The 21,272-nt window shown below is 46.3% G+C and overlaps 1 protein-coding gene across 2 annotated transcripts in view; it reads right to left on the bottom strand.

The window, feature by feature from the left end:
* The window catches only part of LOC128323982 (procollagen galactosyltransferase 2), an 86,132-nt gene that overhangs the window by 56,639 nt on the left and 8,221 nt on the right, over nt 1-21,272 (bottom strand). Inside the window, exon 1 of one of the 2 annotated variants that reach the window (XM_053248015.1) lies at nt 1,663-1,889. The exons of the other annotated variant lie outside the window; for it this stretch is intronic. Within the exon in view, the coding sequence (XP_053103990.1) occupies nt 1,663-1,664 (2 nt within the window). The 5' untranslated portion in view covers nt 1,665-1,889. Of the gene's footprint in view, nt 1-1,662; nt 1,890-21,272 lie in introns of those variants that run through there. 2 annotated transcript variants of the gene reach the window in all.

Here is a 21,272-nt window from a genome sequence, read left to right as displayed (position 1 = left end):
CACCTTCAGAAGGGAGATGGTGGAAGGTACTGGGCCAGGGCCTCCATCTCATCTTACAAAGTGGACTAACAAAAAGTCCCATTGCGCAGTCACCAATCCTGCCACACATTTCTCTTGCATGTGAGTTGGCCACTGGGACCCATCTAGTACACCTCAGGGTCCCAGATCTGACTGCAAGACCTGCAGTTGCCAAACTCTTGTCTAGAAGGCTGGAGAAGGACTGCTCCAGAAGCAGCAGGAGGGAATTATAAAGATGTACCAAAGATGACTTGGCAAATTGGGAGGGTAAATATGACATCGAAGGCCCAAAAAGAACAAGAGATACCAATGAGAAAGAGATATTAGAAGAAGCTACTGAGTCTGGGGCCAAAATATTGCAAGTAGGCCTGTCCACCAGCTTAACACATTTTAGCTGAGGGGGGTGGAAGCAATGGGATGGAGGAGGAGAAACAGGAGTGCGGCTCAGGTGAGGGTGGAGAGATCTCTGAAGTGAGATCTCTGAAGTGAGGGGAGCAATCAAGTACTAGCGCGCAGATACTCTGCGCGGGTTAAGCTAGTTTTTAATATTTCCCTTTTTCAACTCCCTGTATCAGTGACACAAGATGCAAACTAGCCTCAATAAATATATAAACATGCTCTTAACTATCAGCCCCATTGATTAAAATTTAACATCATTGATTAAGACTCCCCAAACCAAGGCTCTAGATAAGCAATGCACAATTAAAATTTGAAGCTATATTGGGAAACTTTGTTTGGACCAGGAGCTGAACGGGGTGAGGGGGGAAAGAAGAGAGGCAGGGCTTACAATGCAGAGACAAATGGGATTATTAAGGAGTAGATATGGCTGGTCCAACTCCTGTTCTCCCTCCCTCCCTCCCTCCCACACACACACACGCACCCACTCACTCCATAAGACCACAGGCTGCTTCTGGCATGATTTCACAGACCCATTGGTATATGGTTCATAAATCTTGGGGGAATATATTTATGATGAACATGACCTGAAGTCAGATTCACAAGAAACAGATTTTATGGATTTAATCCCACTTTTAAACAACACACTTAGCAAGAGCACAACACTGTAAGTAGCCTAGACTGGCTGGGTTCTCTCTCATGAGCCTGGCTACATATTCTCAAGATGAACATAGACAAGGACAATCACATTCATTTTGGCAAACGGAATCAGCTTCGGAATATCAGGCACCCCAATAAACAGAACCAGTTCATATATTACGAGGGCAGGGGGAGAAAACAAGCAACTTGCACTTCTGCATCTGTTTCAAGAGAGCTGCCTGTTCTAGTGCAGCACTGGACTTGGAACAGGGGACGCCTTGAGCTATGAAGCTCACTAGCTGAACTTGAGCCAGTTACTGGCCCGGACGTAATCCTGCCTGGTCACCAAATCATAGTTTGGTAATCAGGAGTGCCCCCTCAGGCTCATGCACTCCTTCCCCTCCCTTGCAGTTCTGGATAAGCTAGAGTTGTTATTACAACTGCACTGACATTTCCCCTAACAACAGTTAGTCCAAATAACAGTTTACAGACTTGCTTCTGACTATGGTTTCAACCTGTTTAGCATTAACTACAATTAGCAAAACTGGAGCAGGCAGAACTCAAATCATAGTTATCACCAAAACTGAAGGGGGAGGGGGGAATGCTCACATGAAAGGAGAGAAGGACGATGAGGCAGGTCCATTTCAATCCCCAAACTGCAATCTGGCAGCAGTCAGTGTTATATCCGTACCATGCCACTATCTTAATACCCCTGTGAGATAAGCTATACTGAGAGCCAAAGTAGACAATACATTAATGGTGTGATTGGAGTCTGTTTTGTTTAAATATAAACAGCTGCACAGATCTGCTCTCTGGACCAGGAACATGGCAGCAGGAGGGGGCCTTGTACCCAACTGTAGCCCTAGTCAGTGTTCTCTCTAACAGGGATTCTCAGATGTTGTTGACTACAACTCCCAGAATCCCTAGCTGCAATGGCTTTTGCTTGGGGATTCTGGGAGTTGTAGTCAACAACATCTGGGAATCCCTTTTAGATGGAACACTAGTCCTAGTCTGGACTGGGGGCCCCTGTGGCTTTTTACATTTAAAAACATACATACATACATACATACATACATACATACATACATACATACGGGGTCCCAATCAAACAAATAACATACTGTCTAATTTTAACCCATGAGAGGATTCTATGGTGTATAACAAACGACAGTTACACATGGACTCCTATCTGCTAGCTGGCCATTTTTAAAGAGAAGGGGGAGATCCAGTGCTAAATTGATTTTCCTTTTGATTTGTGGAAGAACATTAAGCTTGTTAGTAAAAAGTGCCTCTATAACTTGCTTAAACACCCTTCTATTCCCTCCTCTCTCCAGAAGGTTCAAAGTAATAATTTATTCTTTCTGCTACATGTGTTTTCAATTAATGTCACTTAATTTTCAAAGCTTTGGAAACTATAAAAATTCAGCCTTAAGTAGTTTATTTCAGGATGAAACTACTGCTGTAGGGACATACAAAAGAAGGGGTTTTTTAAAATAAAATTGCCTATTTAACCCCACAAGACTTTGTGACAATGGGTGGAGCCGAATGAACATTTTATTGTGCGATAGCTGCTGCAATGTGGCTCTAACTGCATAAAGAACTAGTCTCACATTCAATGTGAGCCACACAGTTAGCTCACCATTTCTACATGGCCACAACTGCTCAGAGGGCTTTCAGACATTGCTGAAATTTTTTTAGACTACAGGGATCAACTTGGAAGCACCTATACTGTATTCAGACCAAACTTACCTTTCTTATCTATGGCTGACTAGTGGCCAGGGGATGGGACTGATGAAATTTTGCAGCAGAAACTAGTTGTGGACAGTGCTGATTGGCTGACATCCGTGTGACATCACATGGCTCTGAATCTGTTTGGCTCACTATCCTACGGACTCTCATACAAGTGAATTGTAGTCCTTTGCTCCTCACTTCTCTTCCCCACCTTCCTGCCTGCTCCTCATGAGGAGACTTCTGCCAACATGCAACAAATGCACCAACAACCAGGAAGGATAGGTAAATGAACCTCTTGCCCTTCTAAGCCTCCTCACCGCCCCACCGCCCTTTTCAGCCTCCCTGTTTTCAAGCACTTTCCATCTCAAGCCTTAAGTCAGGCTATGGTCAAGCTCCTTAGCCAAACTGATTGATCCATAATTAGGACTTCAAGCTAAATTGCCACTAGCCTTACTCTTACCTAGAATATCTGCTAAGATTTATTGCCTTGCCTAACTGAACTTCTACATTCTGCACCACCATATACCCTTAATAAGACTTTTGAACAGTACTCCTCTCTCCCTTTTTTCCATGACACCAAACTTGCTCAGATTTGATCCTGGAACCAAACTGCTTCCCCTAGTGAAGCCAATTTCACCACGCTAAGCCACATCTGGAGTATCTAGCCAGTGCTCTGGGGCACTTCTGGTAGCTCTGGTGTCACAGAGCTGACAACCTCAGGTAGCTGGGGCGTCAAAAGAAAATCCATATAGGGTTTTGTTTTCGTGTGTTTCTATTTCAACCCTCAGGTAGCTGCCAAGCTCGGCTCCCCAAGGAAGACGGGGCCCAACTTGCAACTGGCAGCCTCCAGCAGGACGGGCCTGTTTTCCTCTTTCTTGCCAGCAGACAGATGTGTCACATGGCACTCCATTCTGCTTCTCACGTCCTCTATGTTATAACCTAAGCAAGCAAGCAAGCAGGGAGTGTAGCATTGCAGCTGCTTGCCTAGGTGCACCACAGCTGCCTGTTGCTACCACTACTGCTGCTGTGCCATCAGAAAGCAGGAAAGCTGGTAGCAAGCATGCCTTAGCTAAGCAGGGTCTGCCCTGGTTGCATATGAATGGGATACTTGATGTGTGAGCACTGTAAGATATTCCCCTCAGGGGATGGAGCCGCTCTAAGAAGCACAGAAGGTTCAAAGTTCCCTCCTTGGCTTCTCCAAGATAGGGCTGAGAGAGATTCCTGCCTGCAACCTTGGGGAAGCCACTGCCAGTCTGTGTAGACAATACTGAGCTAGATGGACCTATGGTCTGACTCGGTATTTGGCAGCTTCCTACATTCCTAAAGCTGCAAGAGCTACCATGGCTGGCTGCAGCAGTGTTTTGCCTACATGTGCCACCTGCTCACTGCAAAGGAAAGCAAGATAGATCCAGTTTGGTATGAGGGCACCTGCCAGAGGCCACCCTAGTGAAAGGTCTCTTCAAACTTGTCTTGCTGCTTTCCTGTGATCTGACAGTTCCCAATTTCTAGTCTTCCAAACTCCCTCCAAAACTCTTGCTTTCTATTGTTATTTCTAGGCTCTCTTCATTGTATGTTCCCAGTGACAGACTGCCATGGGTCACAACACGTTTGTGGGTCACTGTTCTGCCACTGGCTCTTCCTTTCAGGCTCAAAGCTGTCATGCTGAATACCTAGCTTTCGCCTCTGTCTTGGTCTGATTGGCTTCTAGAGTAGAGCGAGCTAAGAGTTAACGTTCTGGTCCTGGCACTACAAAAACTATTCAGTGTCCTAATGCATGCTTTCTTGTTTGCAGAACTATAAATAGGAAAATCCCTATCATCAGAAAATGTCACTGACAGAAGAAAATATCTCTTGACCTGTCCAAGGAGCTCTCCTTCAACACTCAGGTATGCAAAATGAATTCTGGCAATAAACTTATTTTGCATGAGCCACTCTAAACTAGCATCTGCCAAGCAGACAGCTATGACTTCATTGGCCTGGAATAACTCCTCATTGGGAAGGTCACTTTGTTTTATTGGTACAACCACCAGTTGCAATCATGCCAAAAAAGGAACCCTGAAATCCCTCCCCACCTTATTTTCTAGTCAAGAGAATGTCCAGATCAGCCCTGGCTTACTTTTTAAAAAAGAAAAGAAAAAAGATGACTGCTGGTGAAGGTAAAAGGCTGAAGCCAGCTGAAACCTTTATGGACTCAGGCCATTCTTTGCACTCTCTTCAGCTTTGGTACTTTGGTATTCAGCAGCCCTCTGTTCCAGGAAAAAAAAGCACATTAGGGCAATTATTACCCTTGTGTTAGCTACATAAAATGACTTTAGCCAGGTTGTTCCAGTAACTGGATCTTGTTTGTAAGAGGACATCATAATTTTTTTTAAAGCTGTCCAAAAGAATTTCCTGCTCAGGACTCACGAAGCCCATTATTAAATGTGTTCATAAATGAAAACAGCAGGGGCAGGCCCTGTCAGATTAAACTCCTCCAATGAGCTCCTGCTGTCACACACTACTCTAGTAATTCTCAAACAGGGTGCTGCAATGAAGGGCTCACAAGAGCATAGATTACGCCCACAAAGAGGCTACCCCTGGTGTCCCTGATTGATGTATAGCTCTGGCCCTGCCTCCTTCCAATCAACCTATGCTGGAAAAAGGAACATTGGCTCATCATGAGGGGTTCTTTTCCCCTGTGACTGGAGCTCATCAGGATGGGTTGTGGACTGAACATGCTCGAGACAAGACTGGATCATGTGATGTTAATTTCCTGCCACTGCAGGCACCATAGCCCCAGTTCCAGGACTGGTGAGAGAATGCGGCGACATGTTCAAAGAGCGTAGAGGCCTAGATCCTGGTATAAAGGAATAAACAACTGAACCGTGGTTAGTAAGGAAGGCATAGTAGGAAGAGGGATGCAGGGATAGAACTATTACTATAACACTGGGAGCTGCCGCCACCCAAAAACGCAGAGTACCCCCGAGAATTAAAAACCAACTACTTACATCTGGGAGGGCCTGATGAATTCCAGTCACAGGGAAAGAGAACTCTTCACAGTAAGCCAATTTTCCTTTCCCCCGCTGTGCTGGAGTTAATCAGATAGGGACATGCCCAAGTGGTAGGAGGATGGACCAAGTGGGTGGGAAGGATATGTCTAGAGTACTTGTTGCAGTACCCTCCAGCCAAAGGCCACCTGAGGAGTGAGGAAAGACGATATTTTGTAGTGACGAATAAAGGGTGTGATGGAGGACCATTTGGCCGTCTTGCAGATATCGGCCAGAGGAGTGTGAGCAGAAAACGCTGCAGAGATAACTGTGCTCCTGGTGGAGTGAGTGGTGATTCCTCGAGGGAGGGGATTGAGAGCCTCATAGGTGAGGGATATGCAGAATTTGATACACCTGGAGAAGGTGACCTTGGAAACTTTGTGTCCCGGTGATTTACGGATGAAATGAGACAAATAGGGAGTCGGACTTGTGAAGGGTTTTGGTGCTCCTAACAAATTTGTAGGGCCCTACGTACATTGAGGGTGTGCCATACTTTTTTCTTGGGATGAAAGGGAGAGGGGCAGAAAGAAGGAAGAACCATGTCTTGGGAGCGATGAAAAGGAGTGATGGGGAGCAAGGTAGGGTTGAGCTTAAGGACCACCAAGTCGGGCTGAAAAGGGCACAGTTCCTTACAGACAGAGAGGGCCCCTAACTCAGAGACTCTGTGTGCCGCGGTGATAGCTACCAGGAACAGAACTTTGAACGAAAGGATCTTGAGCGGGACTGACAAAGAGGTTCAAAGGAGATCCAAGTGAGAGCATTCAGCACCTTATTAACGTTCAAGGATGGGAAGCGTTGCAAAGGAGGTGGGGTGAGGTTAGAGGCCTTTCTGTGAAACCTGGAGATATGTGGATGAAGAGCAGAGGTCCCCAGGCTGAGGTTTGATATATGGAAGACAGAGGCTAGAGCAGAAGCTTGGCGCTTGAGTATGTTAGGGAGAAGGTGGAGATCGAGGCCAGATTGGAGGAAGGCAAGAACCTTGAGAATTCCTGCACCGAGCGGGTCCTGGCAATGTCTCCTGGACCACCTGGAGGTGGCCATCCAAGATGCCTGATAGATTCTGATAGTGGATGGTTTGCAGGATGCCAGGTGGGTATCTTGTACTGGGCAAGAATAGCCCTTAGTGGCTAGGTTGGTGCACTCAACCACCAGGTGTACAGTTGCAGCCACCCGGGATCTGGGTATAACAGGGGCCCCTGAGAGAGAATATCCTTTGGGGCGGGGGAGGCATCATGGCAGGTGAATTGACAAGTCGAGGTCGGGAAACCAGGGCCTCTGCGGCCAGTGAGGTACAACTAAAATCAGATCTGCCTGTTCCAGGACCAGCTTTTTGAGGACTTTTGTGATGATGGCTGTCTGAGGAAAGACATAGAGCAGGGACCTTGGCCAGAGGGTCATGAGGGCATCCATCACTTCTGCCTGAGGAGTTTGGAATCAGGAGAAGAACTGGAGGAAGATGATGGTTGGTCGAGGACACGAAGAGGTCCACTTGAGGCCTTCCGAATACCTTGCTGATTTGTTGGAAAACATCCTGGTGCAGTGTCCATTCGGCTGGGTCTACCTCCTGTCTGCTGAACCAGTCTGCCTGTCGGTTTTCCATGCCGCTCAGGTGTTTGGCGGTGATCGAGGCCAGATGAACTTCCACCCACTGGAAGATGAGGTAGGCCTCTGCCATGAGGGACCTTGTGCCACCCTGTCTGTTCACATGGGCTTTGGTCGTGACATTGTCCATCTGGACCAGGACATGCTTCCCATGTGGTAGATGGAGGAGTGCAAGTCTTACTGCATGGAACTCGAGCCAATTGATACTCTTGCGAGCTTCTTTTGGGGACAAGCAACCCTGGTTGAGGCAGAAGGCTCCCCAACCGGAGAGGCTGGCATCTGTCGTGATCACGATTCTGGAGGGTGCTGACGGGGGGGGGGCATTTGAGTGCTGCAGAGAGCCACGACCGGAAGGACTGTCTGACTCTGAGGGGAAGGCAGATGTGCTTGTGCATGGAAGCCATGATCTCATCCTGTTGTGGTAGGAGAAGCCACTGTAGAGGGCGGGAGCGCCACCTGGACCACAGAGTGCATGTCATGCATGCCACCATGGACCCCAGGGCTTGAGAAAGCAGCAGGAAGTCTGCAGCACAACTCTGGAGCAATGGGCGAAGTTGGGAGGAAATCTTGTCTCTTCTATCCAGGGGGAGGGAAATGGAATCCTGAGTTATGTTAAAAAGGGCTCCTAGATGTTGAAGAGAGCAAGATAGCTGAAAGTGACTTTTTTCTGTGTTGATCACAAAGCTGTGGTCCTGCAGGCAGTGAAGTGAGCACAGGATATCCTCCCAGGCCTGACGGAGGGATGGCGCCCAGATGAGAAGGTCATCTAGTGATGGGTAAATATGCACCCCCTGAAAGAGTAGGTGGACAATGACCACCACCATGACTTTGGTGAAGATATGGCGTGCTGAGGAGAGGCCAAAAGGCAGTGCCCTGTATTGGTAATGTGTGCTGTTGTAGAAGAACCAAAGGAACTGCCTGTGATCCTGAAGGATGGGCACATGGAGGTAGGCCTCAGAGGTCCGCCAATGCCAGGTAATCATTCAGACAGATAACCTCCTTGATGGTGTGTAGGGACTCCATTCTGAACTTTTTCTTTCATATGAAGTGATTTAGGTGTTTGAGATCTAAGACCACTCACCATGAACCATCCTCCTTTGGTATGAGAAACAAAAGTAGACACCTTGTCATGATTGCTTTGATGGAACTGCTTCTTTTGTTCTTATCTGAAGAAGATGATGAATTGCCTGGGTCATTCAAAGATGTTTCTCAGGGTTCCTTGAGTGTGGGGAGATGAGGAAACGATGTGAAGGTATGGCAATAAGGTCGATGGAGTAGCTGTTTGAGACTGTGTTGATCACCCACCTGTCCTGAGTAGTGGACATCCACGTAGGGGTGAAGTACAACAGTCTGGCCCCAACAGCTTGCAAGTCATTGTTTTCGGAGATTGGGGGAGAAAGTGTGGTTTCCCTGAGTCCTGGGCAAGAACTGGAAGCGTTGCCTCCATTGTGGCCTGTCAAAGCCTCTGGAATTGAAGGTTCGCTGATCTCTGAATTGGTTGGTGACCAGTCCCTGGAATTGTCTATGCTGATGAAATAAGTGGTTCTGATATAGAAATGGCTTGCGAAATTCTTTGCGCAGAGTTGGCATCGTTTTCTTATCTTTTGTCTCAGTACTATACCCTAGGGTATTGTGATATAAGTGGTATTATGTTTTTATTTTAAACTGTGTTATATTCTATTCCTTTGTTGTGCTGGTCATAGACTGTAATGAACTTTGAACTTGATCTTTTGTCTCTACTAAAACTGGTTCAATTGAAGGACTGAACAGATCCATGCCTGCCAAGGGGGAGGAAGTCAGTGCCAGTGTGGACTTACTGTTCATAGTCCAGCTTTTAACCCAGAGACCCCTGTGAACTGCCACTCTAGCCACCATGGCCCTGGATGCCTGCTGAATGCAGTCCAGACTGGAATCAGCCATAAAAACTGAAGCTTTCGCCGTTTTGTTAATCCCATGGCAAAGTCTAGTGTTTTCTGGGGGAATGAATTCACAGAGGGATTAGCCAGCCTTTGGGGTTTAGGGGTGGTTTCACTTACTGAAGTAGGCTGCTCTGTGAGTTATCAGCAGGTAGGCAGCTGTCCGATGAAGGCTGTGGATGAAGCAGCTCAGCAGGAGCCAGACAGATGGGACGTGGCATAGCGGGAGCCAGGAGCCAGACAGCAGTACAGGGGTGGGACACGGGCCAACTGATTCCCCCTTGATCACTGTACCCACTGGTGGGTTAGCCGGAGACATCAAGGAGTTCCCCAAAGGGCGTTGGTCTGGCTTTGGCGCTTCTTTGACCTTTGGAGACAAGTGCTGAGGTTTGGAGCGTTTGCAAATTGCTTTGATAACCAAGCTTTCGCTCAGGCAAACTGAGCTTTCTTCCTTCAATGAAGGTGATTTTTTGCTCTTTTTCTTTTTCTTAATTTGCTCCTTGCATTTTTTGTTTTGTTTTGTGGAGAGCCTTTCTGGGAGTCTGTAGCGGTTCCAACCCTTGAGCAGCCAAGATAGCAAGGTTGTTAATGGGAGGCGCTGGGAATGCTGGGCTATTCCACAATGGCCAGTCGGGTGGGGTAGAAGATGGCCGCAGGGCCATTCGTGCTGATTGGGGACCTTTAGCTAGGGAGCCCCTTAAAAGATCCTCAGCACACTCCATGTCTCCCGGGGGAGTAAACAAACAAAAACTCTAGGTGCCAATTAGCCAAACTGAAAGAAAAAAAGATTTTGGAAGAAAATGTAATAGTGACTAAAAGCCAGCTCCCTTCCCACCATCGCACAATCTAAACGGGTGGGGTGGGGGATAAACAGGAAGGAAAAATAAACCAAACAGTGCAGAGAGGAGCAAGACTAATAGTAGGATCTAGGCCAAATCTCAAGAGCTTTCTCACAGACCTGTGTGCATGAGCAAGACAGGACTGGAACTGGGGCTATGGCGCCTGAGAAAGGTGCCTGAAATTAACCTCACATGATCCAGTCCTGTCTCGAGCGAGCTCAGTACACAACCCTATCTAATGAGTTCCAGCACAGGGGGAAATGGGTAATTCTGCTTTCCCACTGCATCCATTTTGATCATTCAACTGCTTCAAATACAGGGTCAGCTGCCCTTAGAGAAGACTGTTTGTGACATCTCTGCATGAGTCACTACTCTGGGCGTAGCTCCTTCCAGTAAGGAGACACATCCACAACAGTGACTCATACAGAGGGGTGGGCTGTTCTTCTCTTAAAAAGGCTGAAAGTATGAGTGAAAGATGCCACCAATTTTAATTTTTTTAAAAAATAAGTATCTTGGCTATCAGAAGTTTGGGACATATTTTTTCTTTATACTAAAAACAAATTTATGCCATTTTCTTATTTCAAACACAGAATGCCCAAAGCATCTAGCAATCACAAAATCAGTTACAATACAAGCAGTCAAATATAACTGCAGTAACCAACCAACCTGGGGAAAACAGCACAAAAATGTATACTTTTCTACACCTACCAATGCCATTTGGTAATCATCAATAGCAGTTTCAAAGGCCTCATATCTGGGCTTGTATTTGCCTGTTTAGCATTGTGACATAGATGATAAAATACCAAGCAGAGATGTAAACACCCACCAATTCTGATAGTAACCAGTATTTGGAATAGTTTCCCAAAAGAGGTTTGCCTGACTACCGATGTTCTTTGTTCAGTGGACAGTGTTTGTCTTATTCTAGTGGACTTCCTGGATGCTGCTTCTAAATGCAATCTGACTGCAGTTTCTGTTTTCTTTCAGTTTTTAAAAATGGATGCTTTTAAATTGATGCTCCTTTCATTATTATTTTACTCGCACATTTATTGATTATCTAGTTTTGTGAGATACCTTGATTGTTTACATGGGAAGACTGTACAAGTACAGTGGACCTCATCACACACAGCCCGGACACATGAGGTTTCATGTTTCCGTGGTCAGGAAATGGAGACCCGACCTCATTATATGTGTTTTTAAAAGGGCTAAAATCTGTGTATCCGTGGTTCCTAGGTAGCCGGAAATTACCTTTACGGTCATTTCCAGCCACCAATTTGCTGAAAGGAGTCATTCTGTGGCTCCTTTGTAAATAATAAAAATTCTCCAATTTTTCATGGCAAGTGTTTGAATCCAAGGTTTTGGGGTCATTGCTGGACAGCATGGTACACTGCTTTTCTGCTCCTATTTCTGGCTTTTTTCTTTTTTTGCCTTTTTCTGCCCTCCAGGAACCTAACCCCTCCAATCCCCATTCACTCATTGTCTTCGTTATCCATGGCTGTAGGGCAGAACGGAACCCCTGTGGAAAATGAGGTCCACCTATACTACAAATGAAAAAGCAAGACTCAACTAATGAGGGCAAGGTTGCACAATGGTTAGGATAATGAGCTGAGGCAGGCTTCCTCAAACTGCGGCCCTCCAGATGTTGCTGAACTACAACTCCCAGCATACCCAGCCACATAAAATTGTGTCTAGGGATGCTGGGAGTTGTAGTTCAGCAACATCTGGAGGGCCGCAGTTTGGGGAAGCCTGAGCTGAGGTGAGAAGTCGCTGCTTCAGACCTAGCCAGCAATGAAGTAGCTATACAGGAAAGTAACTTGGGCAAATCAGCATTTCAGCTCCTCTGCCATTCTGCAATATGGGGCAACAACTTTGGCTTCTTACACAACTGTTGTAAGGAAGAGGTCATGAATATGAAGTTCTTTGAACACACACGGTAAGTGAGCAAGTTTCGGAGGAAAGCAGTAGTAGTGCGATTATGATTCGTTATATTACAAAGTATGTTTAAAAAAAGACTTCTGTTCGCTCCTAACCACCTAAGACGGTTGATGAGCCAAGCAGTGATGTGATTCTGCCCAAGGGGCTGTGAGCTTCAGACACAGAAGGCCAAAGAGCTTCTTTCCATGCTCATGTGTGCGCATAGCCTGCATCAGTTCCCAGGGAACAACAGAGACTTCTTTTCAGCTCTTGCTGGGACTCACGTTTACCTCCTTCCATCAAGTCCAATTTATGCCTTTGCAGGTCATGGAATGTATCCACACATCCTTTTCTGGAAGTCTGCAGGGGTTTACTTTTTCAAGAGCTCAGCAGTGAATAATTCATGGATTCCAATCAATGACAGTGGATGGAAGACGGCAGAGAAGAAGCCAGTATTGACATCTGGGGGGAAATTAACACCTTGCTAACTTGACACAATTATTCATCCAAGTATTTCCATTTAAGGAAAAAGGTTTGGGTGTTGTTGTTTTTTAATGTGTAGAAATTAGTGCACATTAGTAATATGTGTACTAATCTGTATACATATTGGAACACATAGTTACTACTATGTAGACTGAAGTTACATATTCACTGGATGCTGATCTGAGAACCTAGATTACTGCCAAAGCCACAAAGCAGAGGGCAGGGGGAGGCATGATTTGAAGTAATAGATAGGATGGGACCCCACCAGCATTCCCTCTAACAGTGGATTCCAGATGTTGACTACAGCTTCCAGCATCCCCAGCTGTGATGGCCTTTGGCTAGGAATTGTGGGAGTTGTAGTCAACCACATCTGGAATCCCTGATAGAGGGAACACTGGACCCCACCCACCACTTTCCCCCCTGCAACCCCCAGACACACTCTCCCTACAATACATCAAAGAGGTAGCAATAACTTTGACTGGGGCAGGGTGGGGGGCAGGGAGGGAGCTGGTGGGTGACAGGAAAGAGAGGGAGGATAAAAGCAATCAAAAGCCACGTCACACCCTCTACTGGCTGCTTTGCAGCTTCTCGGTGAAGAGCTGGGTTTCCAGAAGAGTGTCTCTGCCCAACAGGTTGTTTTGTCCTCAATCAACAGGGTGAGAATGCTTGGAAAGGCACATTTCTCAGCCCGGCTTGGGGGTTGCTTTCTTTCTGGTAAGCAGCTACTGTGTATGCAAAGTCAGCAGGACCTTTGATCTTCTGCACAAGTGGTGATCCTCTGCCAGTCTCAACAACAGCACAGACAGTTAAGCTTTGATATGGCAAGGTATTATTTGGCCACGTATATGAAGTTCAGAACAGATTACAGCCATGTACAACTTTCACCTTCAGATAGGAAAGAGTCAGAGAGGGGAAAAACACCAAAACATTCCTCTAGACCAGTGATTCTCAAACTTGGGTCCTCAGGTGTTATTGGACTTCAACTCCCATAATCCCCAACCAAAGGCCACTGAGGCTGGGGATTATGGGAGTTGAAGTCCAATAACACCTGAGGACCCAAGTTTGAGAATCCTTGCTCTAGACAGAGACAGAAATTACTCTCATTTATTATCATAAGTTGTTTTTAAAATAATTATTTCTTCCACACTTGCTTCAAGAGAAACCCCATTCTCAGGACTATTTGCACTCTATGGGGAGGGTGGTACCAAAACTGAATTCTACAACCATTATGACTGTATATCTATTCTCCATAATGTATTCTGTATTTAAACAAAACATTTTGCAGGATACAATTTGGCTTTGCTAATCATGAAGCAGAAAGGTATGTAGCCACTGAAGCTCTGCCTCCACTCAGCTGCTGGATTTCTTATTCTGCCCTCCCCATCCCATTGGCTTCTAAGAGTTCAGCAGGCCTTGCCCACATCTTTTCAAGCTTATTGTCAAAACATGAGGACTAGGAACTTGGGATTATATATTTTTTAATTGACTGAAATTCTCAAAGCTGTTTTCTACTCCCAGGACCATGTTCTGTGGTATTTCTGCATTTGCATAGAATTGACACATCCTCTCAGCTTGAAATAGGATGGGGACCATAACTCAGGACCCAGGTTCAAACCCTGCATCCCTGGTAGGGCTGGGAAAGACCCCAGTCTAAAGCCCTTGAGAGCTGTGCCAGTCAGGGCAGACAATGCCAAGCTAGATGAACCAGTGATCTGACTCAGTACAAGGCAGTTTCATATGCTTAATAGTAAAATGGCAATCCTGGAGACAATAGATCACTACACAAGAATAGGCAGCAGCTCCTGAAGAATCATAGCATACACACAGTTTAATCATAAGCTTCTCACCAGGGTTGATTTTATTTAAATCACTATTTATATCACTTCACAGAAAGACTCAATTTCAATTATTTAAATCACTAGCCAGGAAAATCATCGTTTTCTAGTAAAAGCACATTCTTGTCGTCTAATATAACGTTGATACATATTCAGATACAGATGTAGGTTTCATTTTCAGAAGATAGGTACACACTTCTCCTAGTGCCGTTTCCTTTGGGCAACCGGGCCTTACATTTCTTTGTTGTACTGTCTGCATTTCGCACACAGGTGTGTCTCACCCACAGAAACTTCATTAAAATATTCCCAAATGGAGTTTCTCTTACAGCCTGCTGCCATGGCAGGTGTTTCCCTTCTATAGTGGGACGCACTCGAAAAAGTTTTCCTTAGGATTGCATGAATATGTTTTGTTCACTTTTGTTTTCACTTTCTATCACACACACACACACACACACACCGCATTCCTTGCATTTATTATAATTTTTAACACCTCCTTACTCAGGTCTACTCCATCCCCCCATATCCTCTATTCATTTACTGAACACCTTTGTCGCTGCACTTTTAGGGAGGTGGGGCAAGGGCTTGACTGTGTGTGGGTTGCATGTAAACCACCTGCAGAATAGGATTGATCAGCTTTGTTATTTCTCACCCCCATATACGGCTGTGAACATGAATATAATGAGGTTATGATTAATATTCATGATGATATATTTGACTTGGGTTCTTTAATGAATTGTTTTTTAAAAAATCCAATTTAAAAAATCAATTTACATAAAGAAAATTGGATGTTTTAATTCACACACACACACACACACCCCGATGATTTTATCAACCCTGCTTCTCACACTAACATGTACATACAGCTGCAAAGAGATCCAAGGCCTGCTGGCATGCAAACTAGCTCAGGATAATCATCCAAATCTTGGCCGAATTCGGACGTAACCTGAAACCGGAGGTCCCTTCGCCTCCGGTTTCCATTGCTGTACATCCATATACGGGCAGCCAGAGGTAAGTGGAAAAATGGACCCGGGTTTCCCCACAGTGAACTCCAGTTTGAACCTTTGGTTCAAAGTGGAGTTTTACAGCCTCCAACTCTGGTGATGCAGTGCCAGCATTACATTTGAATGCTGGCTCCACAGTTTCACCCCTCTGAAACCGGAGCTGAGGGAGCAAGCTCCTCCCTCGTTCTGGCTCCTATTGGCTGTGCAGGCTGTTCTTCATGACAGAAGGAAGTACAGCCAGTTCCCTCTACTCTCTGCAGTCAGCAAGACTGCAGAGAGGTAGCTCTCCATTTTGTCTGAAAAAAAGTTTAGAAGTTAATCGCTGGGTTGGATGCATCCCCTACCTATATCAAGACAGCCCAATGCAGCATTGATTCCTCCCTCCTATATATATATATATATATATATATATATATATATATATATATATATATATATGTATATGTGTGTATATATATATATATATATATATATATATATATATATATATATATATATCAATGTCATCCCAAGAGAGGGAAGATATATAAAAGTGGGGCCAGGTTGGCAGTAGCAGTGCCAAGTTGTGGGAAGCCCTGAGACAAAGACCTGCACTGAGCTCCCACAGTAGGCCTCTTCCTGACTGACCAGATAATGGGAAGAGAAACACAAGTGGCAGTAGTGCCTCCTCCTCCCATTTTCAGATGGTAGGAGGAAGAGGAGCCACTGCTGCTGCATCCATTCTTGCCGCCTCCATCCAATCAACAGGGACTGAATAGGGCGAGAGAAAGAAAATTAGTTTCAGCCAAGAGACTGGCAGGCAGCTCCTCTTCCTCCCACTCTTCCACATCCAGGGACGTTTGGGAGAAAGCCCATTGGCCAACAATGGGCTTTCTCCCAAATATCCCTGGGTCATCATGCAGTAGCTCCTCCTCTTTCTCCTGCCCTTCCCAGCCCTCAGCCTTTCATATTGTTCAACTAAATAATGGGATAAATGACTCATTATCATCATTGCAGAGGTTCAAGTAATCAAGTAACAGCAACTGATTGCCTAAAAGGGGTAACCCCCACCTAACGATATTAAAAATTGCACAAACATTCATTTGATCCAAATGTAGAAATCTGGGTTCCACGATACAAAAGTCCCTGAATTTTCTCAAGCATGCTGTTACCTAGCATATATAGGAACATGGGAAGCTGCCATATACTGAGTCAGACCATAGCTCCATCTAGCTCAGCATTGTCTACACAGACTGGCAGTGGCTTCTCCAAGGTTGCAGGCAGGAATCTCTCTCGGCCCTATCTTGGAGATGCTAGGGAGGGAACTTGGAACTTCTGTTCTTCCAAGAGCGGCTCCATCCCCTGAGGGGAATATCTTACAGTTCTCACACATCAAGTCTGCCATTAATATGCAACCAGGGTAGGCCCTGCTTGGCTAAGGGGACAAGTCATGCTTGCTACCACAAGACTGTCTCTCCTCTCCTGGTAGAATTCCAGGTTCTGAATACAAGAGGCCTACAATCAATTAACAAAAGGATTGTGCTCTAGCAGGCTCACAGACTTTGCCTGAGGTATATTGCTTTGCCATATGGTTATAATTTATGGAAGTCCAACTGGATGGCGAGCTGGAAGCCTGTTGACTGGATTCACCTCTCAAAGCTATTTTATCTGACCCCCTAGTAGTCCTACCAAGTTTAAATCAAGCTGTGATGCCAATTCTACTTGTCCAAATCTCACTTACAGATGTTGCATGTAATGTTCAACTGTGCCCAAGCATTTCTAAAACTGTAAAAATCTGATTTATACAAGATTGATCACACATAAGAAGTCTGGCCCCAGAACAAAACTATCTGGAACCCTGTTCTATAGGACAAAACTGCCCACTACAAATACAAAGGCTGGCCATCCTCATTCTAATCTCAAGGTGAGAAAATCAAGCATAAGGAAAAACTGGTGAGGCCTCAATACTTAAAGAAAGAAAATTTCAGAACAGGCCATTTGGACAGGCTGCCTGCCACGTGATCAGACTTGGCAAGAGCAAAGGGTCATGAAGTTGAGGAAGATTAGAGCCCATATGCAACTAGGGAGCAGAGGTCTCTAAAGAACCATGCATGATGTGATGCAGATGGACCACATTTGGCCTTCATCTGACCCTTGAATAGGGAGCAGCATCAACGTGTTCCTACTAAAACAGAGGAAATGAAATGCAAACAAAGAAGACAGACATTTTTAAAAATCACATCTGAGACATCATTGCAAAGGACGGAAATTCCAGTGAAACTCTCCCCAAATACTAAGCAGTCCACTTCAGCCTTCCAATGCCCTGTGGCACAGCCATAGTCTTCTATGGCATCTCCCACCTTTGGTCTTGGTTGGAGACTTAAATATGTAGCCACCTCCCTGTACTCCAGGGTACCATGTGAATGTACCTGGGTCTGTTTATGTACCCTCAAAGTTCATAAAACCACACTAACGGCTCAGGCAAACAGTGCTGCAGCATAGAGTGAATACAAAAGACATATCTGAAAGCCCTATGTATGTTGTTGGACTGTACCATCTCAGACTGCAGAAGGTAAAATAAGATCTCTACTGAGGGGGTGGGGAGAGCATTCTGATACATTCAAAATTGTCAGGGTCACAGCTAGCCTAAAACCTTTCCCCTGGCGTAACAGCTGGGGGCTTGGCTTGATTGCCCCCCCCCAACAAACACACACACACACACACGGAAGTATTGAAACATACAGTTCTCCTCCATGAAGTCTGAAGTGGTATAGCCTAGCAAGAGGTGCACCATGTAGCATGATTCTCAGTCAACACAGCAAGAAAGGCCTTGTTGTGATGGGGCCACTTCTTTGTTCTATAAGGGGACTGATCTAAAGGTGGAATGTAATGGTCGAATTTTGTACAGCACCCGTTCAAACAGCAGGTGGGTTGTCATATTTCTGAAGGGTCTCCTCTCATAAAAACCCAATGCTTATTATAAATTACCACAGAAAGCTTTGCTAGAGCCCTCTTGCCAAAACACAAGCTTTCTACACCAAAGTGTCTTTTTATATAGAGAAAGAGAGCATTTAAAAAACATTACCTCTCCTATCTGTAGTCTGAAGTTGTCCAGTCTAGAATCCTACCATCCATTCTATGTCATGTATAAATCTGTTCCAATTCTAGATTTTTAAAAACTGGTAAATCTTGTGATTGGAGTCTCAGCTGGCTTAAGTTAGGAGACCTGGCCCTAAGGACCAGCATTGTTTCTTTTTCTCTATAGTTCATACTGCTTTTTTTGAATTTCATTCAACTCTGTAAACATTTTCCTTAACCTAGACTGGCTGTGTTATAAACTAACTTAGTCTCGCAGTCATGATCATATCTTGTGGCAGTGAATCTCATAAGTGAATTGTTTGTGGGGTGAAGGAACGCTTTCTTTTGTCAGTCCTGAACCTGACCATGGCTCAAATTCTAGATTTAAGAGGGATATAAACATTTTTCCCCAATATTCATAACTTTAGTCACCCTTTTTTCCAACCTAAAAGCCTCATATGCTTTGGCCTCCCTTCTACGAAAAGGTGCTACAACGCCTGGATAATTTAAGTGGGGTTTTTTCTGTACTACTTCTACTCAGTCCTTTTGTGGGGGACAGAGCAACCAACATTGTATGCAGATATAGCAATTTATCAGTTGCACCTTTTAAAGTATTTCCTGACATATCGGTCTTTTACTTGTTAGAAGATCCAACACTGAGATCTACAAACTAAATTCCATCAGATCATTCCTGCTTTCGGTTATATCAATGCATAGGGAAGAGGGAAGATCTTGGGCTGGCAGTGACTGTGTTTCTGCTTCTGCCCTACCTTTCTTCAGGTGTGTTCCATCTGTGGGGCTGACTCTGCTGCTTTAAAGCTCAGGCTGGGCCAGGGCCTGAAGAAGGGAAGAGGGAAGATCTTGGGCTGGCAGTGACTGTGTTTCTGCTTCTGCCCTACCTTTCTTCAGGTGTGTTCCATCTGTGGGGCTGACTCTGCTGCTTTAAAGCTCAGGCTGGGCCAGGGCCTGAAGAAGGGAAGAGGGAAGATCTTGGGCTGGCAGTGACTGTGTTTCTGCTTCTGCCCTACCTTTCTTCAGGTGTGTTCCATCTGTGGGGCTGACTCTGCTGCTTTAAAGCTCAGGCTGGGCCAGGGGCGTGAGCCTCTTGGCGTGAGCCGAAGGGCTCTCGTCCTTGTGGCTCTCAGCCGTGGGGTGAGCTGCCTGGGGCCCTGAAGATCCTTTCCTTCTGCCCTGAAGAACTGTCTTCCCACAATCAAGAAGCTAGCAGGAGATCACGCAAGTCTGGTCTTGGTTTTTTATTAAGCCAAGAAGCCGTGGTGGTTTATTCTGGGGAGATGTGCCTGGGGGAGCGAAAAAGTGGGTCTGGAGTGGGGGCGGCAATATCACGGGTAGCGGGCAGAGGGAGGTATGGCGGTGGGAGTTCGGCAGGCCGTTACAGGGGAAAACGGTCCAGGCAATTGAGGCCTGTTCCTTTTTCCGGCCCTTCTCCCAACCCTCTGACCCTAGGGAGCTCTGGGAACACTCCTTCGAGGATTAGGGTGCTGCTGCTGAATGCCAGGTCAGTTAACACAAAAACATCTCTTATCCACGATCTGATTGTGGATGAGCGTGCTGACCTGGTATGCGTGACGGAGACCTGGTTGGATCCGCTGGGCGGGGTTGGTCTCTCTCAGCTTTGTCCTCCAGGTTTCCAGATCGTGCAGCAGCCCCGCCTCGAGGGTCGGGGAGGAGGCGTTGCGGTCATCTTTCGTGAGACTCTTCCCGTTTCCAGGTGCCCGGTCAGGCAATCTCAGAATTTTGAGTGTTTGTCCTTGAGGGTGGGCCTCCGAGATAGGCTGGGGATTCTGCTGGTGTACCGACCACCCCGCTGCACTTCAGTCTCCCTACCTGAGCTGGCGGGGGTGGTCTCGGAGGTGGCTTTGGGTTCCCCCAGGCTTATTGTTTTGGGGGATTTCAATGTCCACGCTGAGGCTCCCCTAGTGGGTGCGGCTCAGGATTTCATGGCCTCCATGGCAACCATGGGCCTGTCTCAATTGGTATCGGGCCCTACCCATGTGGCGGGACACACTCTGGATCTGGTTTTTGCCGACCGGGAAATAAATGATCTGGAGGTGGGGGAATTTGAGACCACTCCCTTGTCATGGACAGATCATCACCTGGTGGGGTTTAGTTTGACTGCTCCGTCTACCCTCTGCAGGGGTGGTGGGCCGATTAAGATGATCCGCCCCCGGAGGCTTATGGATCCGCTTGGATTTCAGACGGCCCTCGGGGAGTTTCCAGTGTCCAGAGCTGGTGACCCTGTCGAGGCCTTGGTTGATCTCTGGAATGGAGAGATGGCCCGGGCTGTTGACACGGTTGCCCCCAAGCGCCCTCTCCGGCTTGGTGGAGCCCGTTCTGCTCCTTGGTTTTCCGCGGAGCTTAGGGCGATGAAGCAACTTGGACGACGGCTGGAGCGACGCTGGAGGAAGAGTCGTCACGAATCCGACCGAACACGGGCTAGAGCCCATTTTAGGGACTATGCCGTGGCGGTGGGGGCGGCGAAGAAATGCTTTTTCTCCGCCTCCATTGCGTCTGCTCAGTGCAGACAAACAGAGCTGTTTCGTGTGGTGAAAACCTTGCTCCACACATCCCCCCAGACAATGGGGGAGGAGCCATCTACAGCTCTTTGTGATCGGTTTGCCTGTCGCTTTGCAGATAAAGTCGCTTGCATCCGTGCTGACCTGGACTCCAGAGTTTTGGCAGTTCCGGCAGACGTGCCTTTGGTACCATCTGGTCCCGTTGTGTTGGATTCTTTTCGGTTGGTGCGGCCTGAGGATGTGGACAAGATCCTGGGCAGTGTGCGGGCGACTTCGTGCGC

Source organism: Hemicordylus capensis, chromosome 4 (genome assembly GCF_027244095.1).
Source record: "Hemicordylus capensis ecotype Gifberg chromosome 4, rHemCap1.1.pri, whole genome shotgun sequence".
In the NCBI taxonomy this organism is placed as follows: domain Eukaryota; kingdom Metazoa; phylum Chordata; class Lepidosauria; order Squamata; family Cordylidae; genus Hemicordylus; species Hemicordylus capensis.
The sequence above is the reverse complement of the archived record's forward strand: the minus strand, read 5'-3'. Positions and strand labels throughout refer to the sequence as shown.